This window comes from Mirounga angustirostris, unplaced genomic scaffold (genome assembly GCF_029215605.1).
Source record: "Mirounga angustirostris isolate CCGP_5_RB_7025 unplaced genomic scaffold, mMirAng1.0.hap1 SCAF_9, whole genome shotgun sequence".
In the NCBI taxonomy this organism is placed as follows: domain Eukaryota; kingdom Metazoa; phylum Chordata; class Mammalia; order Carnivora; family Phocidae; genus Mirounga; species Mirounga angustirostris.
In genome coordinates this window covers 119809546-119834073 of record NW_026991717.1, presented here as the reverse complement: position 1 = coordinate 119834073, position 24528 = coordinate 119809546, and the positions used below count along the sequence as shown (strand labels likewise).

At 46.3% G+C, this 24528-nt stretch overlaps 2 protein-coding genes across 10 annotated transcripts in view; one reads left to right on the top strand and one right to left on the bottom strand.

Annotated features, from left to right (window-relative positions):
* The window catches only part of VIPAS39 (VPS33B interacting protein, apical-basolateral polarity regulator, spe-39 homolog), a 54608-nt gene that overhangs the window by 8221 nt on the left and 21859 nt on the right, over window positions 1-24528 (top strand). For 4 of the 8 annotated variants that reach the window (XR_010405281.1, XR_010405280.1, XR_010405279.1 and 1 more), the window contains exons 1-8: window positions 13474-13631; window positions 17569-17661; window positions 18311-18413; window positions 20284-20430; window positions 21485-21523; window positions 21868-21932; window positions 22655-22711; window positions 23988-24080. Coding sequence is in view for 5 of the 8 variants with exons in the window: in XM_045901317.3 (XP_045757273.1) it covers window positions 17569-17661; window positions 18311-18413; window positions 20284-20430; window positions 21485-21523; window positions 21868-21932; window positions 22655-22711; window positions 23988-24080 (597 nt within the window). In the remaining 3 variants the exon portion in view is untranslated. Of the gene's footprint in view, window positions 1-398; window positions 667-1340; window positions 1465-13473; window positions 13632-15611; window positions 15722-17568; window positions 17662-17917; window positions 18076-18310; window positions 18414-20283; window positions 20431-21484; window positions 21524-21867; window positions 21933-22654; window positions 22712-23987; window positions 24081-24528 lie in introns of those variants that run through there. The other 4 variants (XM_064571416.1, XM_064571414.1, XM_064571415.1 and 1 more) reach the window with 4 other exon arrangements.
* AHSA1 (activator of HSP90 ATPase activity 1) lies at window positions 5043-13071 on the bottom strand. Of its 2 annotated transcripts, XM_045901319.3 has the most exons (9): window positions 12845-13069; window positions 11316-11506; window positions 9518-9600; window positions 9000-9117; window positions 7837-7925; window positions 6874-7002; window positions 6103-6204; window positions 5551-5602; window positions 5043-5433 (listed from the first exon to the last, which is right to left on the bottom strand). In XM_045901319.3, exons 1-9 carry the CDS (start codon window positions 12922-12924, stop codon window positions 5261-5263), a joined length of 1017 nt encoding a protein of 338 aa, XP_045757275.1. In that variant the 5' UTR covers window positions 12925-13069; the 3' UTR covers window positions 5043-5260. The 2 variants fall into 2 exon arrangements, with proteins under 2 accessions (XP_045757275.1, XP_064427487.1); XM_064571417.1 differs by lacking the exon at window positions 6103-6204 and having other exon boundaries at window positions 12845-13071.

Genomic DNA, 24528 nt, shown 5'->3' with positions numbered 1-24528 from the left:
GGCCTTCCTGCCCTGACTCGGGAGGCCCGCTGTCTGTTTCCCAGGCAAGAGCATGTGGTCTGCTAACTGCACTTGGAAACACATGCTTCCCTCTCTAGACCTCAGTTTTTTTCATCTGTAAAATGAGGAGGTTGGCTTGTGTCTCTTCCATGTGTAGAAACCTCATTTAGCTCCCTGTCATGCCTCATGTGGGCACCGTCTGTCCAAGTAGTCTGTGGACATGGCCTCACTCACCTCTGAGGTGGTAAAGCAGGTATGTTTGGATACATAGTCACATGGCGGGGGGGGGGGGGGTTGTGACCTGGACAGACCCCAGGGCTCCTGAATCCCCCTCTTCAAGTCCACTTGGGGCAAGCCCTGATTCCAATCACCCCTCCCTCCCCCTCTCTCTCCTTCAGGTATCAGCCTTCCCAGATCCTGGCTCTCCTAGGGAAGAAGAGGGGAACCCACTGCTCCCCAGAAGTCAGCAGGATCTGGCAGCGTTCGTAGGGCCTTCAGGCAGGGCCATGCCGTCACAGGCGCCGGGCTCTCAGTGAGCCGGCAGCCCTGAGCCCAGACAAGGCGGCCCCTCCCAGGACCCTGGAGGACGCTTCCTTGCTGCTTGAGCTGCAGAAGCTGCCAGGATTGGCCAACACAGACTTGAGTGCCCCAAACCCCAATATCCAGGTAAGAGCTACAGGAGGGCTGTGGGCCCAGTGGACCCCTGGAGAGGAGCTGGGATGAACAGTGTTCCCATCCTATATTCCTTGCAGGGCGGGGGTCCTGTTCGGGGTCACAGAAGATGGAGTAGTGGGAGTACTGCTCATCCACTTACTAGCCACAGACTGAGCAGGGCACGTGGCCCCCTGAGCCCATGTTTTCTAGCCCATGGCGAGGGACAGACGGCCCTGGCAGGGCTGTCATAAAGACCAAACGAGAGGAGAAGCTTCGTGAGCTGCAGGGGCTTCCAGAATAAAGCACTTTATTTTCAAATTCTGTCTGATGAAGAACTGGGAGCCTCAGCAGACGTGTAGGGAGCCCTGTTTGCAGCCCAACACAAGCCATGGTTGTGTTTGTGACTCCTTCACCCAGCTGGGCGGGCGGGGCTCCTGGAGTGCAGAGGTTGGATGTAGATGTGAGTTATCCCTACTCACACTTGTATGGCGTTGCCTGGGAGGTGGGGAGGTGCTGGCCGGACCTCAGGGGCACATTCGCTAGTTCTTGGGGACGGGAGGACTTCTAAGTCAGCGGTAAATGGCATGCACTCCAGACGAAGTGGTTTGCGCCCAAGGGATCCGGCGCAGAGTTGCCCAAAGGACTATACCTGTAAGATGACAGAAGTGGACCTGTACCCTTACTAGACACTCCTGGCACTTGGGGAAGAACAGAGACTTATCGGGAAGTAGGATGAGACAAGATGTGTCCCAAGCCACCACCTGGAGATGCTCAGAGAGCCAGATGTTTCCATAACCATCATACCTAGAGGTAAGTTTATTAGTCTGGTCCTGGACCACAGTCTAAAAATACTGCGGTGCAACTAAAATATTACAGGGCCAGAGAGGGCCAGGTCTCGCGTCACCAGATGGGATCCAAGTTCACTCCCCTTCTCTTGTCTGGGGCAATCGACATGATTATTAGCACAGGCATATTTTAATTATCTTTTAACAGAAACTGTTTTTATTTATTTTTTAAATAAATTTTCAAATTTATTTATTTGAGAGAGAGAGTGGGGGGAGGAGCAGAGGGAGAGGGAGAGAGAATCCCAAGCAGACTTCATGCTGAGTGGGGAACCCGACAGGGGGCTCAATCCCAGGACCCTGAGATCATGACCAGAGCTGAAATCAAGAATTGGCCACCCAGCCAACTTAGCCACCCAGGTGCCCCAGCAGAAACTTTTTATTAAATAAGACGATAAAGACATCCCAGAGTCTGTTTTCATAGGAATCTGCTAATTCCCCTCCTCTCTAATATAACTTGACACTTAAACACATTGTCTAAACTTAATCTGTACCTAGTGGTTGTCTATTACCCAAACTGAGTTTAGCTGGCCACTTTTTTGATCTGTAATCTAAGTGACAGGTGAAATTGCTACCATGTCAGGCCACAGATGACAGAAGATAAAGGGAGTTGGAAAGGAGCCTTGAAGGGGCTGGAGAGCAGGTCAGCTGTAAAATGGTGTTTATTCAAATTCGACAAAGGAGAAAGAGGCGCCGTGCAGGTGGCTGTGGGCTCAGGGCACAGGTGTGTGTGGGGGGAGAAACAGTGATGGAGAAGTCCCTGACCCTGTTAAAGGGAGGATTTCAGGCATGGCCAGTGCCAGGCCCAGGAGAGGCCCCCCTCCCCCTGTTCGGGTCCAGTGTTGGTGAGGTCAATGTCTTGACTCGCTGTTCTTCCTGTCCCAAACCCCGGGAGCCCTCTGTGGCCATGCATCCAGCATGAACACCACCACCGCCCAGTCACCAGGATGGTTTGTCCCGTTTTCCTCTGTCTGGTGTATCTCCTAAAGGGTCCTAGGTCAGGCAAGACCAGTCAGGTTGAATTCTTGCCAGGGTTTAAAACAACCAGTGGTACGAACCCTGCCAGATCCTGCTGACTTCCCTTGTCTGCTGGAAGACAGAACGTGTCAGAGCCTTTGTCCCGTTAGTCACAAAAAGGTCCCAAATGTGCTTCTTTGGGTTCCTCCATTACAGTTAGATTTTCTTTTCTTTTTTTTTTTTTTTTTAAAGATTTTATTTATTGGGCGCCTGCGTGGCTCAGTTGGTTAAGCGACTGCCTTCGGCTCAGGTCATGATCCTGGAGTCCCGGGATCGAGTCCCGCATCGGGCTCCCTGCTCGGCAGGGAGTCTGCTTCTCCCTCTGACCCTCCTCCCTCTCATGCTCTCTGTCTCTCATTCTGTCTGTCTCAAATAAATAATAAAAATAAAATCTTTAAAAAAAAAAGATTTTATTTATTTATTTGACAGAGACACAGTGAGAGAGGGAAAACAAGCAGGGGGAGTGGGAGAGGGAGAAGCAGGCTTCCTGCGGAGCAGGGAGCCCGATGCGGGGCTCGATCCCAGGACCCTGGGATCATGACCCGAGCCGAAGGCAGACGCTTAACGACTGAGCCACCCAGGCGCCCCTACAATTACATTTTCTTAATGGGTTGGGGTGCTTCTCAAATTGCATCCTGACCTCAGTATCACCTGCAGTATTTATTAAACATGGGCTACACCCCACACTGAGTCAGAATCAATTAGGGGCGGAGTCCATAAAATTTGCTGAATTTAACAGGTTCCCCCAGGTGATTCTGAGTGAGGTGAGTCCTTGGCCTATGATTTGCAATTTGGCCAATTAACTAGCTTTTCAAAATATTCTTGCTCCAGGGAAGACACTTGGGCTCTGGAGCCCAGCCGTTATTAGGGGATGTTTGCCAAATGCCACCAAGTGCCAGTGCTTCTCTAGGTGTCCTCTCTAATGCTCTGATAAGGTACCTATTGTATCCATTATACAGGAGAATTTGCCCCATCCGTTAGGAAGGGGCACAATTCCACCCAAGTCCAGTCAAGTCCATAGTTATGTTTTTAGCTCTGTCGTTCTGCTTTTTAGGCTCAAAAATGCGATCAGTAAAATGGCAGTGGTAAAACCTGGAACAGTCATTGTCAGCACTGGGGATGTGAACTGTCACTGAGCGTGTCATGGGGCAGGTGATTTGCCCGATGCTTTTGTTTTTATTAAGGTGTTTGTGATCTCTGCTTCAGACTTTTTTCGAGAACTCTTATCGAATTGGTTGACTCTCCAGCCAGGTATGAAAGGGCTCCTTTTTTGTCACTGGTCTCTGAGGAGGAGGAGTCTGTTAGGAGGGGCCCCTAGATTTGATTCAAGCTACCATCCAGGTTTCTTTATCAAAAGGCATCTTTTTGGACCCCCCAGGAGGCAGATCTAATGCCAAATTAGATGCGAATTAGTTCCGTCCACCACTCCTTTAAGTAATTCAAGCCAAAAGTGGCTTTCAGGGGTCTAATTGATCCCCATCAGTACTGGTTTTCTGCTTTAACTACAATGTTGTGGCCAAGTCACACTGGTAGGATTAGCCTGCAGGCCCCGATGCCACCTAACAAAAGGGGCAAAAATAGATGAAGGAAATAGCTGTGCCTGCAGGAGGCCAGGTGTCTGGGTTAGCAGGCTCCAAGTCCTGCGGGCCGCAGGACGCCGGGGCGGGGCTGGTCCAGGAAAGTGACCCTCTCCGGCCCCAGGGGTGGGGGGGAGCTGGCTTCTCCTGCCCCATTTGAACATATCCCTGCTACTTGGTTAGTGCTCTGTAAACCTGTTTAGTGGAACCAGGTATTTAAAAAATACTCTTTAACAAGAACACTGATGTCTTCTTCTTTCTGGGACTAGTAAGAGGCCTGGAAGTTTTTACTCCAGGAGGGATGCCTGGCACACTAGCTGCTGAGGGGATGAACCCAGCGACAAGGGCAGTAGACAGTGGTTTAGACTCAAGCACCGGCCCTGCAAGTTACAGTCCTTGTTCCCAATCTCAACTCTGCTAAATGGCAGTTGCCGGGTCTGGGATATTACTGAAGAAAAGCAAGATTTAGATTCTTATGCAACAGAAAATGCTGGTAGTATCTTTTCCCCAAGGCTATTATGGAGATCACATGAGCTAATGCTAGGGGGCTACTTGGCAACTGCTCAGGAAGCCGGAGCCGTGACCCTGAGGCCCACAGTTCCCCTCTGCCACAGCTCACAGCAGCACCTGGTGCTCACCTGTTCCTGCAGGAGGAGTTCCGAGGCCACACAGAGAGGAGAGCCCAGGATGCCACCTCCGCCAGCAGGAAGGTTTCTTGGCACGCTTTACCCCAGAGCACCCCCCAGCCCGTCTTCCGTCCGTGAGGGCAGGCAGCGGCTTTGTACCAGTCTGCAGTCCGCAGGAATGCTGGTGAGAAGCCGGCTTCCCTCATTTCTCTGCCCTCGGCCAGAATGTAAACAAAACCTGGGGCTTGTTTTTTCCCCTTTAATTCAGTATCTTCAAGGGAACTCATGAACACCAGCCACCCCATCGATACAGGCTTCCAGCTGTGCACGTTTTTTAAATTACGTTTATTTAGCGTATGTACACATAAAAGAGAAATCGCCCTCTGATCCCACCCAGCAGAAAACATGCACAAACCCCAGGTATACGTGGAGGGAAGGGGCCCCAGCCCCAAGTTAGTGGTTGGGATGGTGCCATCCTGGGAGTCCCAAGCCCCGGTCAGGAGAGGGCTGGCCTGAGGGAGTGGGCCGCCCACTGCTGCCAGCCCTAAAATAAGCGAGCGCCGTAGCCAAAGGTCTGTTTGATGCCCTCGAAGTAGTACCGCTGCCAGCCCTGCCGCGTTCGCTCCTCCTCGGGGGCCGGGATGCCTCTGCCTTCCATGCACAGCTCCGTCTCTCCGTTCTTGTCCAGGAAGGTCAGGGTGATGGTGGCAAAGTGCCCTGGGGACAGGCAAGACAGGAGGGAGCGGTCAGATCCAGGGTTTCCATCAGGATTTGAGATGAGGGGAAAAGAACGAGTTCTGAGGCTAATAGCCACGGGCAAATCCGTGTACTTACCTTCTGGCCAAGATTTAAACCTCCACTTCATCACGATCAGTTTCTCAGGGACCTAAAGTAATCAGGGAGATCAGTCTGTGCTGTGTGGAGCCCCACGTCCCCGATGCTGACCGGGAGCAGCCATCTGCCTTTCGGACGGAGTCTACCATCTGTGCGGCTCTACCACTGAGGGGCACAAAGCGGACGACCACGGACCACATACTGGTGGCTTCTGCACCAACCCCAGCCCCACTTCTCCCCTTACGCCAAAGCTGGGTTGGGTCAGCTGTGCCCAGGGGACATTTCAGTGCTGCCAATGGAAAGCCACCACCCACCCATATATATGACCCCTCTTCCACAAAGGATCTCTTCAGGAAGAACTAATTTTATTCCACTAAGGAAAAAAATCCGAGGAAAGCAAGAGAATTTAACTGCAACGTTCTTTTGAAAATCAAAAATGAGCTTTTACTAACTGGACAGATTCCATTTTGTCTACAGAGCCGAAAAAAGAAGGAACAATATATTCTTCTGAGCAGAGACTACATCCTGGGTCTGGGGCTAGCGGGCACTCACCAGATCAGTGAATTCCCCGGAGACGTTGCCATCTACCAGGTGAAACTTCCCACCTTTGTCTGCTTCTAACATTGCGGGAGCGTGGGTAAAGGCCTGAACGAGCTGTGGGGAAAAAAGGAGGTAGGAAGAAGACGTCCCTCTCAGTGGGACCCGCTGATCCTCACACACCTCAGCTCTCATTTCCAAAGGCACCCCTTTGCCCAACGACCAGGATCGACTCTGTGCCACTACAAAGGAACAGCTACTACTCAAGGCTTTGACTTCAGTAATGCTTTGTGAATCCAGGGTGCCATTCCTTCAGATCCATTCCCTTTTTTCTTTTTTTAAAGATTTTTATTTATTTGACAGAGACACTGAGAGAGAGGGAACACAAGCAGGGGGAGCGGGAGAGGGAGAAGCAGGCTTCCCGCTGAGCAGGGAGCCCGATGTGGGGCTCAGATCCCAGGACCCTGGGATCATGACCTGAGCCGAAGGCAGACGCTTAACGACGGAGCCACCCAGGCGCCCCTCCATTCCCTTTTCTAACAAGAATGCTTCTAGTGGTGCCCACTCACACCACCCAAAACTAGTATACGGGAGGAAAAAGAACGCATGTCCACTTTGCTGCGTAGGTTGAACAGAAGGGCTTTCCCTTTGCCTCTGCCTGTAGGAGGAAAACCTCACAACATCTGCTTTTCAGTACCTGCTCTGCACACACGGGGGATATGCCCACAACCCAAGTCACCCAGAACAGCAGATGCCCTGAGGCCTGAAGGACAGGATTACACTTACCTCTTGGGTGGTAAAGACTCTATAGAGCTCCTCTGGTGAGGTCAGGAAGGTTTCTCTAAGGGTGATCTTACAAGTGGGGATTTTGACACCAACAGGTCTGGCCTGGGTTTTTGAAGGAGCAGACTTAGCCTGTGGAGGCGGCAGTGAAAAAGGTTTAGAGGGATGGGGAAACCTGCACTAACATGGCTTCCAGGACAGGCCTGTTATTCATCCTCACAAACGTCTCTGCCTCTAGCGATAACTGTCCCAGGGGCTTCGAGGGACGTGCATGGATGTTTCAGTCAGGAGGGGGACTTGCCCAGAATATCCTCAATTCCCACTGAAAACAACACTCCGGGTTGTTGTGAAGGAGATACTCACTGAAAACCCCACTGACCAAAGAACGTGGCAAATCATGAGGTATTTCTGAGGCACTCAGTGTTAATTCTCAAAGAAAAAGTCTGTGCTTAAATAGCTGGAAGCAGCCACCTCCCCGCCCCGGGACTCCCTTTGCTGTGCTGACAAAAGGGCAACAGGGCAGCAGACCAAGTGCTGAGCCTGAACCACACACGTTCCATCGCCACAAAGAATATTTGCTGGACCTGCAAATGTGGTGAAGTCAATCAATTTTCTGACAGGTCAATGTAGTGACCTAAGCCTAATACCTTCAGGAGACGTCCAGTATCAAAGTCGGAAATAGCAACACCCCAGTCAGAAGGAATATCGAGACCATATATGAGGTAAACCCTATCCTGTGCTCATAACCTCCTAAGTGGTGTTAAATGCAATCAATAGTCAAACTCGGAAGCCCCGAAAGCTTCCATCTGCTCTAGGGGTCTGCTCTAAATGAATAAAAACCAGGTTGAAAAGGGACAACCAACCACATACTGCGGACTGCGAAAAGCACCACGGGCAGATCACATGCCGCTCTGGCTTGGAGATTAAGGTCAGAGGGAAAAGCACATGGAAACAGCATTTATTTACCTTGCACTCCTCAGTTTTCAGTGCTGGCTGCCCGGTTGGGTCTACGGCCTCTCCGTTCATCGTAGGCAAGATCATGCCCTGCGTGAACTCTGAAAAGATAAAATCGCCGCTCCTGGAAGTTATTTCTCAGAAGCTGAGATTTGGGGCTTCTTTAGAGTTTGACAAACATGGCCATCTTGCCCCAGAATGAGGTAACAACAGAGAAAGAGTCTATCTACTTTTGGTCTATGCCAGACAGGTATCTGAGCATATGGTGCAGGACAGAGTGTTAACTTGGATTGTCTTGAACCCGACTCCATTAGAAGCATTACAACTTGTCAAATGTACATGAGACCTACTTTGGATGGGAGCGAGTGATGGCAGTGGCATTTGCAATGACTTCAAGAGGGCGAGACGCCCACAGATGCAGACGTAGCCCCTTCCCCACTCTGCCTCACCTCTACAGAGCAACCACAGTTAGTTAACGGTACCAGAGCAAGTGCTCCCACCAGGAGAGGTGGCCCTTCTACGCTGGTCCCCTGACAGCCCTGCTATGTACTCCAACACCAAGATCAGAACACACGGGCCGAACTGGAATTCTAAGGGGAGAGCTCAGCTAACTGCTACCTAACGACCCCCGAAGTGTCCCTGGCGAATGCGCATCAAAGATAGGCCAGGACTGTGCTCAGTGAGTCTAGGCGAGGCCAAATCTTTAGATCAGCACTGTCCAACAGAAATACAGGGTCAGCCTCACACAGAATTTTACATTAGCCACATTACAGCGTTAAAACAAACAAGTGAAATTAACTTTAATAATATATTGAATGCAGTATTTCCAAACTATCATTTCACGGTTATCAACATAAAAAAGCTACTCATCATTCACATTCTTTTTTTTTGTACCAAGTTTTCAAAACCCACTGTATTTTATACTCATGGCACAACTCAATTTGGACTAAGCCACATTTCAAGAGCTCAATAGTCAATATATCAGACAACCCATCTCTAGATCTTTCCCTTACTGAGTTTATAGACTGACTTGGAGATGAAATAAGCCCCCTCCCACAAAATCTTTATTCATTTGGCAAAGAAAGGTCTGTCAGGCCCCTTACTCAGCAGTCTGATGGCCGGGGGTTGGCGGGGGGACTACTTCCTCAAGGCATACATAACTACTCAAGGGATACCTGTTTTGAGGGTGCTGATGTAAATTCCCATTGCTTCTCTTAGAAGTTTCACCCCTTCTTCCTTCATTAAGGCCACGAGATTTGTGTCAGGCTCATCTTTGGCAAGGCTCACACTAATCTGAGTGAAAGATCAGAAGTAGGTGGTAAATAACTTGAGGGGCACCCACAATGTGGAATATGGGTGCTGCGCAATCAGATAACCGCTGACATTTCCAAAGGAAATGCGTGAGGGTTGGGGTATTTTTCCAATCCCTATAAGTGCTCCTTCTCGAGTTCTCTCTGCCAAAGCCATGGTGGCTAACGTTAGAACCCAATTTACTAGCTAAAACAGAGTAATTAAATAAGCACCAGCTGTGCTGGAAGCTCCCAGTGGCATCACAGACCTAGAAAATCATCTGCAGACTGAGGTTCTGAAGGCTGGAACCCAGCCTGGGCTTTCATCTTGAACGATAGGTCATTTTTCTCATCTGAGAATAGAGGATGTGTAAGACTCAGATGAGGAATTAGGAAGCACAAACCTCTACTTCATCCACACTGTTTTCATCAGATAAATTGGGGATCTCCACATGTCCCTTGTACTGCACTCCAGACTTAGAGGTACCTGTCAAAAACAACGCAATGTCATTAGTCTCTCCTGCAGGCAAAGTCTGCTCTGGAGTCCTACCTACTCCTCTGCTTATACTTCTTTTGAAATACTGAACCGACCCTCTTTATTCTGAGAGAATGCCAGATGCAATCAGCCCTCCCCCCCTTCCCCAGAAGAAACGTCTTTCCTCATTAAATTTGCTGAGACCAGCTGTGTTATTACTGTAGCGGACTAAGAGCTACGTGGATGTGGCACTAGCGTGAATTCTGCCAGGGAGAATTTGGGTTGATAATCAAGGCAGTCAGCTCTGCTAAGATGCTTGTTCTGAAAATGAAGTTTGTTCCAGTGTGACTGACATATTAGGGGACTATCTGATCACAGCATGAATGTCACGCTTGCTAATACGGGATTTCTTCCATGAGAAACACTAGGTGAACACACACAAAACTGCACCCAGCTGAAAGGAGCTGCACAGGAATACACAGACACACACTTCCCAAACATTTATCTACTAGCAACCTCAGTTCCCCGTGTTACGAGCCACCCACACTGGTGTTATAACGTTCCCTCTGATTTCAGCTGACCCTCCTTCCGCCAACTCACAATAACCTGCATGCTGCAACCCTTCTGATGCCCACTTTCACAAGTGAACTTTGGGTCTTTTTCAAGGTAAAGCGGCACGTTTACTCTATTTTTAATGTATATCTTCCCATCTAACATGTGTAGAACTGTGCTATCAATTTTTACATTTCTACATTTAGAAAACATGTCACCGATGAAGGTTTTGGGTGTTCTGTCCTGTCCCTAACCCTGTCTTCCCTATAAACCCTGTGGTTTTGGTTGAGCAATTTCGCACAGTATGGTGATTTTTAGAACACACGGGTGACGTTATAGCAGAACTGACTATATTTCAAAATTAACCAACAAGACATTTATCTTCCCTTCTCTCGACCTCAGCTTCTCAATCTATAAAAAGAGGGCTGGGCAAGAGGACACCTAAGGGTCCTTTCACACCACTGTACTTTAGTTTTTTTTTTTTAAGTCATGAACAGATAGATTTACTTTTCCCTTCTTCATTACCATTTACTTGAGAAATGCTCATTGAAGCATAAATCTACTTTATGCTTTGCCCCCTACATGTACTTCCTTTAGCTTTAGTGCCTTTTAAAATTTAGCCTCCCAACTATTAGGACCATCTAGGCGGGGCATATACATGGCTCTAATTCTTTGCCAACACCATCACAGAAGGGACATAAACTAGAGAATAAAACTGCCCCAAACTATAGTCACATACAAACTTCATTAGCATAATCGTCAAAACTGGTAGATTCACACTGGAGAAAGTAAAAAAAGATCACGACAAAAAAAAAATCCCCCTTCCCACCTTTAAATCAATCACCCAAGAGATAAAAGTTAGCTAGTCTGAGAAATATTACCTCATATAAAATGTCCTAACATATTATGTGGCCCAAAGATTCAGTGACCCAACTGCTTCACTGGTGGGGACTTGTGAGACGACCCCCACCCCCACCCCGCCAGAGAGGAGATGCATTTAGTGTCCCAAAACAGCAGAGAAATTTTGGCACCCAATACTGATTGCTATGGAACTCCAAAGCAGCACTGTCTCCCTGGAAGAATTCCTAACTTTGCCCAAACTGCTCTCCGCGGCTCCTTAACAGGTCAATCAAAATGCGGTTGACGTTTATCCTAACAGCCTGGCACGGACTTACCTGTCCAGTTTAGTTTGATGCTCCACTCATAAAAGAAGATAAGTTTGCCTTTGCGGTTGTTAATGGATGCCTCTCCATCAAGCTTGTTCACTTCTGTCACCTCGCATTTGCCTTCCTCATTTTGCACTCGCACTGCCAGGAACAGTGTTTTCAGCTTATCCGTGGACCAGTTTGAAGCATCCCTCTCTGTCCTGCAAAACAGAAACAACGCTATGGACCAGCAGCCAAATGAAAGATAGACTGCTTTCAAGGGGATCCAAGGCTAAAAGAGGCCTGACAAAGAGTTTGAAAAGATCAGTCCCACTCCAGTACATCCACACACGCGTTATCCTCTTTTAGGAAGACAAGGAATCCCATACTGTCAATAAAGACAATGGCTGCATGGAATGGTTACAAGTCAAATGGAAAATTATGCTTTCCTTTCTCAGCATGATGGTGCTAGGGTCAGTATCTGACACTTAAATACGGCGCCCCCGTTTGACCAAATGGAAAACTGTGACCATCTTGCTGAGGTCAGGAGTACAAGAGTGGGCCGCAGAATGCAGTATCTAGCTATCAAGTCCAGGAAGTAATACACTGATAATCTTGACCTCATCAGCACAGTGTTCTGACCTGTCAAATTCAGGCGGTGCTAGAAATCCCCTACACACTGTGTCCTCTAGATGGCCATGAAAACAATGTAAGTCAGGGCTTCAAAACAAACAAAAATTAGATCAAACATTTTGTATGTTAAGAGGAGAGCAGGCAGGCTGAGACACAGAGAAGAAAAATGACTCTCTGCCTCCCAATGTACCAAACAGTAGAAAAACCAGCAGGAAAAGAACTGCAACAAAGTAAAAAGACAGTGTGAACCGAGTTCAGCGGAGTGAAAAGATAAGGAAATACTTTTAATTTCATAAAGGAGAGGAGGCTTTTTAAAAGTGGTTATGTTACAAAACTATGATTGCCCAGCAACCAGGGGCAGTCCCGGGAGTTACTACACAACCAAATGAGTAGTTCCGGGTGAGAGGCCATGGCATCTTCAGCATCACTGAGCTCTCAGCACCTGCAGGACACGTTCCAAACCTTTGCCCTCTAGACTTAGGCAGCGGTCTCTTAGGACTGACTCTGAATCTCACCGGTAAGCCGCAAAATAGCAATTCCAGCCCGGCAGCCTCGAGCTTAACCCTGCAGTCTCCCAACACAATCCACGGCGGTGTGGGTCTCACTGACTCCTCCGGCCACGTGTGGGAAGCATGTCCCCGCTCAGGCTGGATGCATCGGCTAGGAGGTTATGTTCTCGTATCTCTGGAACCCCTCCTCTGGGTGCAGCCCTCCCCGTCGCCCCCTTGCCCTCCAAACACTGAAACACAGGCAGGTGGTGGTGCGTGGAGGGACCTGGGACTACGGACCCCTGCCAGAGTGAGAACCCACCCCCTTCTCCGGGCACGGCTGCCCCGGGCCCTAGCTTTGTTCCGACCAAGGTTCCAGGGACCCGCAACCCTGGCCGGGCCGGAGCGCTCCCCGCGGCCTGGCCCGCTGGCCCTCACCAGTGCCAGTTGTTGACGTTGGTGGCGTCCGCCCGCTCCTCCACGATCCAGCGTGGGTCGCCCTCACCCCACTTGGCCATCGGCTCTCCTGTCGCACCGCCACCAGCTCCCGAGCAGCCACAGCCACAGCCTCAGGACCGCCTGGTCCCAGCCGCCCGGCAGCGCCTGGAAACTACTAGAAGCGGCTGCAGAATCTCCTGGCTTGCTTTTCCCTCCACCCCCCGCCCCTCCCCGCCTTAACTTCCGGCTCCTCCTCACTCTCACCAGGTACTTCCGTTCCACCTCATCGGACCTTAGCTTATGCCTCTTCTAGAGTTCCTTCAGGCTCCCTCGGGTTATCCCTAAAGGGGCCCGAAATGCAACCGCTCATACAAGCATTCATCACCCGTAAGGCCACAAACAATACGTCTCATTGTTTCCCTAGCCTCTGAATTGGCCCTGCTGAGCCTCATGGGAATTGTAGTCTTGTTGAGTAACCCGCTGGATAACCTCGGAAGGTCGCGCTAAAAGTAAAGGAAACGACGTAGGCGCGGTGAGCTGGGAGTTCTGGGAGCTGTAGTCAAAGAGTTCTGTGTCCCGTCCAGAACACGCTTGACGGCGGAGGGGAAAAGACTACAATATCCAGCATGCCCTGCGGCTCTCCTCTTGACTCACATTCCCTCCCACCGCCCCACTCCTCGAATAAGCTTCCGCCCATTTTCTACGCCGCCTAGCCTGACTAGAAAGGGTGGTCCAGCGGCGGAAGAGTCTGACGCTGTCCTGAAAGGGTGGGCTCGGTGTGGAAGAGGTGAGGGTGTCCCAGCCGTGTGGGCCGCGTGTGTGGCTGATTCCAAACATCCTTTTCCCCTATTCTCTGAGGCGTCCCTAGACCGCCCCCAGGCCCGACTCTGGCAGTCGGAGCGACCGAGTACGCCGGGAGCCCGAGTACGCTCGGGATTGGGGCTGTTAGTGAACCTCGACATTTGATTTTTAAGGAGCATTTACTCTGCCAGCGATCCGCCGGGCTCTGGCGACTGCAGTAGATCCATGGCTTCCTGGACGTTCGCCCGTAGAGTCGTCTTCGGTTAACCCACATTCCCTGGTCTTAGTTCTTAGCTTCACCTGTAATAAGCCTGGCTCCGAAGATCATAATTGAATCTGAATCTAACTTCTCGGTAGCTGGTTTGTGAAGCGTCCTGAAGCAGGGGGCGTGTTGGTTGTGTATTTTTTTCCTGATGCCTGTTTTCCTTTCCTTTGTTAATGTTCCTTGGATTTGCTGCCCTGTCTTGTGGGCTTTAAGTGAACAGGTGATGATAGGAACAAGCCTCTGCTGTATATGAAATCATGTTGAAGCACCTTTTTCCGTCACTTTTAAAATCATACCTGGTTGGTGTAACTTCTAGAGACGTTAAATTAACTTTATCTCTTTCCTTGGCAAGTAAATCTAGGCTCTGATTTGGCTTTAGAAGTACAAATTGGTGTCAAGTATCCACTGCGGTTGCATGGTTAAAAAAGATTCCAGAAATCCACTGGTGGATTACTGGGCTTGTTGGACATATGCTATGCTTGAAATTTATTCACTGCAGGGAAGTAAGGACCTGCCCTGGTTTACCCTAGAGTGAAACAGAGAAGGACCTTGCATGTCAGAGTGGAAAGGATCCAGGAGCCTGAAAACCTGGATTATAGGAGCAATTAGCAAAGTGGTTTTGGTACCTAATCCTTTTGTGCCTCATCTTCCTCATCAGTGAAATAGAGATGAAATCTACTAGGCCTACCTTATAGAGCTGTTGTGAGGATGACAGAGCGCTCTGTAAGTTGGTATCTGTGCCAGGGACATTTACATGCTCTACAAAGTCTTCCGTGTTTGTGAGAGCCATTCTCAGCATTTTTGTGTCAAGTTAGTTGTTTTAAATCTTTAGGATTGCTTAAAAAATATTTTCTTTCTAGCTTTTTTTTTTTTTTTTAAAGATTTTATTTATTTGACAGAGAGAGACACAGCGAGAGAGGGAACACAAGCAGGGGGAGTGGGAGAGGGAGAAGCAGGCTTCCTGCTGAGCAGGGAGCACGATGCGGGCTCGATCCCAGGACTCTGGGATCATGACCTGAGCTGAAGGCAGACGCTCAGCGACTGAGCCACCCAGGTGCCCCAGTGCTCTGCAAGTATTAACTAGTTTAAAGCTCACAACAATTTTGTAAGTTAGGTGTCTATTGTTATGCCCATTTTAGAGATAAGGAAACCAAGATGGAAAGGTATCAGTAAAATATCCCGTACTAAAAGAATTGACCTTTGTATGTACTTCCTGCTAGGTGTTTCCTGAGTCCTATTTCTTCACTGCAATCCTGTGAGGTAGGGTATCATTTTCACCAAGGCCTAGACGTAAAATTTATTTAACCAGTTTGCTCAGAATTGGGAAACCAAGATTTGAATTCAAAGCTGCCTACTATAAAGCTTGTGCTTGTACCACCATGAGGGATGATTTCATTGTATCTGCCAGCTTTATTTGGCTTTAAATACACAGAAGGATTTTTAAGTTACATCTGGGTTCAGTAGAAATCAATTAGTGATGTCCGCCATGGGAAGGGATCAGATAGTAGAAAATTCCCACCATACCTTTGCAATTCCTGTATCCCCTGAAAACACAAGAATCAGGAAGTGAGAGTACAGATGATTCCCTGGCTTACAGTGGTGCAACTTAAAATTTTTCAACTTTATGATGGTGTAAAAGTGATACACATTCATATATATATATATATATATATATATATTCTTTTTTTTTTTTTTTTGAAGTGGGCTACATACCCAGTGTGGAGCCCAGCACGGGGCCTGAACTCATGACCCTGAGATCGAGACCTGAATTGAGATCAAGAGTTGGACCCTTAACCGATTAAGCCACCCAGGTATCCCAAAAGTGATATACATTCAGTAGAAACCGTAGTTTGAATTTTGAATTTGGATCTTTTCCTGGGCTGGCGATATACAGCACGATAGTCTTTTGATGCTTGGCAGTGGCAGTGAGCCCCAGCTCCTGGTCAGCCACATGATCACAAGGGTGAACAACCGATATATTTAAACTATTCTGCACCCACACAATCATTGTTTTTCACTTTCAGTACAGCAGTCAATAAATTACATGAGATATTCAACACTTTTTATAAAATAGGCATTGTGTTAGATGATTTTGCCCAACTGAGGCTAGTATAAGTGTTCTGAGCACATTTAAGGTAGGCTAGGATAAGCTGTGCTGTTTAGCATTTTCAACTTACAATATTTTCGACTTACATTGGGTATATCCAGATGTTAACCCCATTGTAAGTCGAGGAATGTCTGTAGAGTATGTTAAGGGCCATCAGAAGCTTCAACAGGGGCACCTGGTGGCTCAGTTGATTAAGCGACTGACTCATAATTTTGGTTCTGGTCATGATTTCAGGATCATGAGATCAAGTCCCACATTAGACTCCATGCTCAGTGCAGAGTCTGCTTGAGATTTCCTCTGCCCTTCCCCCCTACGCATGCTCTTTCGCGCACGCGCACTCTCTCTCTTTTAAAATAAGCCATCCCACCCTGAGCGCGCCGATCTCGTCTAAAATCTTTTTTTTAAAAAAGAATTCTTACAATTCAATCCTAAGGGGAAAAAACACAATTAAAAAAGAAGCTTCAACAGGGCTGCCATGATAAGTCTATCTGAAGCTTCTGTTGTGAAGGTACTATTGAAATAAAACGAAAAGCAAATTGATTCTTCAGAATTTGATGTGTAGCCTTTGGAGTTATTTTTGTTGCTTTGGGAGTTTTGGTAACTAGTTCTTCGTTTAAATCAGTTTTCACTCTATCCAGTTGGCATTGATAATTAAGTTTGTAATTCTAGGGCAAAACATTTTTTTCAGAGTGAAATCTAATTTTTTTTTATAGTAAAGTTTATTGAGTGATAGTACAAAGCTCCCAAAGAGGGAGGGGACCTGAGAGGGTTGTCCTGAAATCTAATTTTAGAATTATGAGAGGGACTTGTAGTGTTTTGACTGATTCTTATTATACTTTTCTTAGCCACACCCTCAGTTCCTAAATTTTGGCCAATACTTTTTGGTCAATTACTCATAATTTGAAGATACAGGCAGGATAATTCTGTTTCATTTAATCTTTGCTTTCTTTCTTCTGGCATTTAGCAAGCATATATGAGAGCAAGATATTTGCCAGTTTTATTCACTGTAGTATTCACAGAGCCTAGAACAGTGCCTCAAAGATGGCACTCAATAATAGATATATGTTGAACAATACATGAATGCAGTTCTTATCTGTTTTGTTGATACTTTGATCTTGTGTATTCAGCAAAATTTGTGATGCATTTTTATAACTCTTGCCTGTCTTGTACTGTTACCTTTATATGTATCAATGCTGAATACCCAGTTCTGTTGTAGGGTTCTTCAGAAGAGGGACTGTGTCTTGCACTTTGTAAATATCCCCTCAACACCTGAGAGAGTGCCTTGAACAAAGTAGTTGTTCTAGGAATGAATGACTACTTGTGGGTAATTAACGGATAATGGATCAGAAGTATGGTTTGATCAGTTGGAGACCTAATGATCTGATTTGACGTGACAGATTCAGTATTTCCTTTCTCAAATTCTTTTAAACATCTCCAATAACTGCAGGGTGGGGTGGGAGGGAGAGTTTGCAGTGAAGGAATCTAAAGCTTTTGGCGCTCTTTTGGAAGCAATCCAGGGAGGGACATATATCTGTCTTACTCTTATTCCAGATGAATCGGACAAAGGGTGATGAGGAGGAATATTGGAACAGCTCCAAGTTCAAGGCTTTCACCTTTGATGATGAAGATGATGAGCTCTCACAGGTAGGTCTTCATGAACAATTGCTGCAGGTCACACCTCCTCCACATTGCCATTCTAAAATTTCTTCCTCTCACATCCTTGGTAACCTGGCTTTTGACTGTGTCTCCATTAGGCTCAGAAATGTTTTGGGTTAGATCTTTAGAAAAATCTTCATAGAGAAGAGCCCTCAAAAAAGAGCCAGAAGGATTGTAAAAACCAATTCTCTGCCCTTCTTACTTTTATTCTTAAGGTGATTTCAGTTTCTTTTTTTTCCCTCAGAATCCCAAGTCTTTTATCATGTGATGTAATTTGTTATTTTTGAATGATGAACTGGATTGGATGTTGTCTTTTTGCATCTGTTTTACAAATGGGGAAATGGATTTATTTTTGGAGAGATGGATAAACTCACCCAGGTTTACACAGCAAGTCATTGCCAGGTATATGATTAGAACTTAAAAGCAGCTTTAATTCCTTCTAACTCTTGCCACTGGACTTCAGTGTTGGCTAAAAAGCAATTTGTTCTCTTGGCAAATATCTAGCAGGCTAGGCTTTCTATTGCAGAGAGTGAAAGTTTTGGCCATGTTAAGTCCCAATTGCTCAGCCTTCTTGGTTGTCAAAGAGAGAGGTGGAAGTAGTGATTACCTGAGTGCCCTGCCTTATGTCCCTCTGCAGTTAAAGGAATCCAAGAGAGCAGTGAATAGTCTTCGCGACTTCGTGGATGATGAGGATGACGATGACCTGGAAAGAGTCAGCTGGAGTGGGGAACCTGTGGGAAGTAAGTAGAGGAGGCTGTAGGAAGGGATTGATATTCAGGGTTCTTGTCACTAATGAAGGCTCCGCTTGCTTGTCTCCTCAGTGCTTGTTAGGAAGGGGAATGAAGGTAGACTATTTTTAGATGAGCATACATTTGGAAATTTAACCCCGGAAGAAACTTGAGGAAATAACAGTGGTGGTTCCCATATGGCTCTCTAGGTCTGCCATCCTGGGGCTAATGCTTGGCTGGCTATTTCAGACTCCTTTGGGGTGCTTGTTAAAGTTAGGTTCCTAGGCTTTACTCCAGAAACTGATTAAGTAGGTGTCAGGGGTGGGGGTGGGGAGTCTTAATTTATAATGGGTACTGCAGGTGCTTCTAATATTCAGTCATATTTGGAACTGCTGGCTTAATTGCTCATAACTGGCTGGCAGGACTGACTTCCTTAGCCACCAGGCCCACTGTCTAGCTGTTTTATAATACCACTTAACACCTTTGCCCAGTCCATCTGATTTTTAAGAATATTTAAAAATTTTTTCTTAATATAGGAAATACCATCAGGATTTGAAAATCAAGTATTTTAGGCATACAATGTAAAGTTTCCCTCCCACACTATCATGCATCTACTATTCTCAGTTCCTTCTGTCCCAAGACACTGCTGTTGTTTGCTTCTTGTGTGTTCAACTAAAGATTCTTTCTACATTTGGAAATGCATATAGGAATATATATTCTTATTCCCTTTTTTATACCAATGGTAGCATACTTTATATACCCTATTCTTTTCACTTGGCAATATAGCTTGGAGATCTTTCTATATCAGTACATAAAGAAGTTTCTCACTCTCTCTGAAAACAGCAGCATAGGATTACACTGTATGGATTTTCCATAACTTATTTAACCCGTCCACTTTTTTTTTTTTTTTTAAGATTTTATTTATTCCTTTGACAGAGAGAGCACAAGCAGGGGGAACAGCAGAGGCAGAGGGAGAAGCAGGCTCCCCGCCTGAGCAGGGAGCCCAATGTGGGGCTTGATCCCAGGACTCCGGGATCATGACCTGAGCCAAAGGCAGACACTTAACCAACTGAGCCACCCAGGTGCCCCTAACCAGTCCACTTTTGATGAACTTCAGATAATTTCCAATCTTTCCTTGTTTATATTGCTATCAATAACCTTATTTCCTGCCCAATATGAATACATGAAAGATCAATTTTTAGAGTGGAATCACTGGCAGAGGGTATTTGCATCTCTATGGGGTACACGTTGCCAGATTGTTCTCCACAGGGGTTGCACCAGTGTACTCCCACCAGCAATGTTCGAGTGTTCCTCTTTCCCCACAGCCTTGCCAACAGAGTATTATCAGACTTTGGATCTTTGCCAGTCTTAGAGGGGCCAGAGGTATCTCAGTATACTTTGTGTAATTCTCTTATTAAGTGTGAGGTTGAGCATCTTTTCATATTTTTTTTTTTTAAAGATTTTATTTATTTATTTGACAGAGACACAGCAAGAGAGGGAACACAAGCAGGGGGAGTGGGAGAGGGAGAAGCAGGCTCCCGCTGAGGGGGCAGCCCAATGCGGGGCTTGATCCCAGGACCCTGGGATCATGACCTAAGCTGAAGGCAGACGCTTAAGGAGTGAACCACCCAGGCGCCCCTTTTTCATATGTTTAGTAGCCACTTGAATTTCCTTTTCTGTGATCCATTTATTAATTTCCTTTGCTCCTCTTTCTGTTGATTAGTCTATCTGATTTTATCCTTTCTCCCTGCCCCAATTTTTTAAGTCCATGTTAATAAGGGACCAGGGCCTCTGGTGAAAAACTTTCAGTGTTTATCAGAATGCTGGATTTCAAGGTTTATCTTGGATGAGAATCACTGATTTAGTTCTTACTATCTCACAGGTATCTCATGGTCCATCAAAGAGACTGCTGGTAATAGTGGGTCGAGCCAGGAGGGGCGTGAACAGCTAAAGAGCCGGAACAGCTTCTCCACCTACGCACAACTACCCAAACCTGCTTCTACCTACTCCCTGAGCAGCTTTTTTAGAGGTAAAGAGTGATGGTTAAAGGGACAGAGGGCCCTCCTTTTCTCTTTTCAAAAAACCACTCAGGCTATAATTATCATTTACTCTGGAAGAAAAAAACTATTGAAGGATAAAGAATTATCTTTGGAGCTGGCAGTTAGGGATTAGAAGTGGGAGAAATGAGAGAAATTCAGAGGGATGAGACTGGGTTTCAGGAACACGATGAACAAAACTGACATTAGCTCTGTGGCAAGTACTGAAGAAATTTGCTGTGGTCAGCATTCCTGCCTACCCCTATGCATTGCTGTTGGGAGCCCTAGTGCACTGCCAGTGGGGATGTAAAATGGTGCAGCCGCTGTGGAGCACAGTATGGCAGTTCCTTAAAAAAAAGTCAGCCGGACATACAAGGAAAGATACTGTATGATCCCATTTCTGTAAGATACCTAGTATAGTCAGGTTCAGAAAGACAGTAAAATAGTGGTTACCAGGGCCTGGAGGTATAAGGAAGCATGGGGAGTTACTGTTTAATGGGTAGAGAGTCTCAGTTTGGGATGATGAGAAAGTTCTGGATATGGGTAGTGGTGATAGTTATACAGTGTGAATATACTCAGTGCCACTGAACTGTACATTTAAGAATGGTAAAAAATGCTCAGGTTTACATCACGTATATTTTACCACAATTTAAAAAATTTTCCACCCTGTGTTTTTCTTGGCACCTCAAATTTCTGAAGTTGAATGGAGGTTTTTTTAAGCCTGAGTTCCCATATTGCATAAAAAGGTTCTATACATACTGCATTCTTTTTTTTTTTTTTTTAAATATTTTATTTATTTGAGAGAGAGAGAATGAGAGACAGAGAGCGTGAGAGGGAGGAGGGTCAGAGGGAGAAGCAGACTCCCTGCTGAGCAGGGAGCCCGATGCGGGACTCGATCCTGTGACTCCAGGATCATGACCTGAGCTGAAGGCAGTTGCTTAACCAACTGAGCCACCCAGGCGCCCTACATACTGCATTCTTAACCAAGTATGAAATGGTTCCGACTTGAACTATTGATCTCTTCCCTTACATATTCTTTACCTTCAGGGAGAACTAGACCTGGAAGTTTCCAGTCCCTTTCTGATGGTAAGCATTGACCCTCTGCTCTTGATTGCTGTGGGAGATGTTACTGATATGAGATACAGTCTGGGGAGTCATGGGGAAAGGTGGTAATTAGATGAAATTTCTTCTGAATCTACCACCATTGTTAGAGAAATTTTCTGTTACTGAATAAGGAGGTCAAGATCATGCTGGCTATAGGAGCAAGGGGTGACTTTGGGGAGGAGCTAAGATCTACTTTGGGCCATAAAGATGTCTCAGATGCCTTGGGAGCTCACAAGTCAAAAAAATGTGCGTGAGAAGGAAGCAATAGAGGAAAGGGTTGACCTGAAGATGGTGTCCTTCTGAACCAGCTGCCTGTTCTTTTTCAGCTCTGTCGGACGTACCTGCCAAAAGCTATGCTCCAGAGCTGGGCAGACCCAAGGGGGAATACAGGGTGAGTTATAGCTTACACTGGTGTGACACTTTACAAGTTCCAAGCGCTTTGATGTACATTATCTTGCTTGATATTTCCAACTTTTTGAGCAGCTATTATTTTAACTTTTTTGTAGATAAGAAAACTGGGTATTTAAACATCAGGGTTTGCCTTGGGTCTCATAGCTATTAAGTGGTGGAACTGGGACTCACAATCTGTTTTCTGATTCTTAGTACACTTTCTTTACCCATTATACTGCCTTTTGGAGGCTGTACTTTGAAACTTTTGATCATTGCTGTGGTCTGGAAGCTTGGTGGAGCTCATATTCCCAAGAAGCACATAACAAAGCAAATTCATTCATAAGGAAGAAACTATTATAAGGTCCAGAAGAGGAACATGTCTCCCTCTTTCCTTCTGTCTGCAGAGTCATTCATTAGAATCCCAAAACGTGACTGATTATATCTGGTGAATGAAATCCTGAGCCACTAGGCATAGGGTTTTGTCAGTCGGTTCTTTCCCTCTTTGATCCATCTCTTCTTGCCTTCATTGTCCCTATTCTAATTCCTTCAGAAACTCAGAACAAGACTATCCCTGTTCTTCATTTTTTTTTTTTTCCATTCATTTCCTCCTCCCATAAAATATTTCCCTATCGGGGAATAAAGATGAGTTTCAGGTGAGGAGCTGGCACACTGATAATTCTGATCCCTTAACTTCCTGAGATTCATGTGTTGTTAACATTCCAGGATTACAGCAATGACTGGAGCCCCAGTGACACAGTGTGGCGCCTCCGGAAGGGCAAGGTGAGGTCACTGGAGAGAGAGTTCTTGTGGGGGAAAAACCATCATGGCTGAGAAAAAATATTTGCAAAATACATATATTGTAAAGGATTTTTATCCAGACTATATAAAGGACAATGATTATCTTTCATAAGAAGATAAACAACCCAATAAGAAACTTGGCATAAGATTTCAGTTATATCAGAAAAAAGGTACATGAATGGCCAAAGAGCACTTGAGAAGATCTTCCACATCAACAGTTATCAAGAAAATGTGAATTAAAACTGTGAGATACTACTGTACAGCCACTAGAGTGGCTAAATTTAAAAATACTGATCATACCAAGCACTGGGAGGCTGTGAAGGAGCTAGAGCTCTCTCATACAGTGGGGGCAAGAAAGTGAAATGTTAAAACTACTCTGGAAAATGGTCTGGCAGCTTCTTACAAAGTTAAACATATACTTAATTTTATTGCTAGACATTTACAATCCAAGATAATTGAAATATGCTCAAAGACTTATACACGGGGGCACCTGGGTGGCTCAGTAGGCTGAGTGTCTGACTTTTGGTTTTAGCTCAGATCATAATCTCAGTGTCCTGGGATTGAGCCCTATGTTGGGCTCGCGCTCTGTGCAGAGTCTCCTTGTCCTTCCCCCTCTGCGCCCCACGCCCCACCCCCCATGTGCCCACTTTCTCGTGTGCGTGCTTTCTCTCTCTCAAATAAAATCTTAAAAAAAAAGACAACACAGATTTTCACAACAGCTTTATTCATAATAGCCCCCAAAATGGAAATAACCCAAATATCCTTCAGTAGATAAATGGATAAATGGTGATCTGTCCATACAATGAAAACTACTTACCAGTGAATAGGAACAAACTAGTAGTACTCATCACAACATATAGATTCCTCTGAGAAATGTGATATTGAGTGAAAGAAGTCAGATGTAAAAGAGTACATATTGTATGATTCTATTTGTGAAATTTAGGAAAAGAGAAAACTTCAGTGACTGAAAGATGAGTGGCTGCCAGGAGTTAGGGATGGAAGGAGGGCATTGACATCAGCCCACAAGGGAACATTTTGGCATGATGGAGTTGTTCTGTATCTTGATGGTGGTAACAGTTAGATGGAATTTTATACGTACTTGTCAAACTCGCTGAACTCTATGCTTGAGTAGATTTTACTGTATGTCAATTATACGTCATTTAAAAGAGAATTAGTGATCTCCAGCCTTTGGCTGCAGCAGGACTCCATGAAGACATGTGGACTTCCTTGCACACTAACTCTGCTCTTGTACTGCCAGGTCTGCTCTCTAGAACGATTCCGCTCCTTACAGGACAAGCTACGACTCCTGGAAGAAGCAGTCAGCGTGCACGACGGAAACGTCATTACTGCAGTAAGTAGTGGGCTTTGTCTTTTGCTTAATTGTTGTTCTCATTAGTTTCTCGAAGCCTGATCAGAATAGGAGTTTAACATTTTAGGTTAAATGTCTAGTAGAGATCCTGGGTTCCTCCTGAAGTGTAGGATCCTCAGTAATACCTGCTCTGAGGCTCGGCTGGCAGGAAATGCATCGGATGTGGAACTCTTGATTATCAAGAAGCAGCAGGTTGGCTACTCTGTTCTAAAAAGTAATCTGAGGGGGGCGCCTGGGTGGCTCAGTCAGTTAAGCAGCTGCCTTCGGCTCAGGTCATGATCCCAGGATCCTGGGATCGAGCTCCGCATCGGGCTCCCTGCTCGGCGGGCAGCCGACTTCTCCCTCTCCCTCTGCCTGCCTCTCTGCCTGCTTGTTCTCTCTCTCTATCTCTCTGTTAAATAAATAAATAAAATCTTTAAAAAAAAAAAAA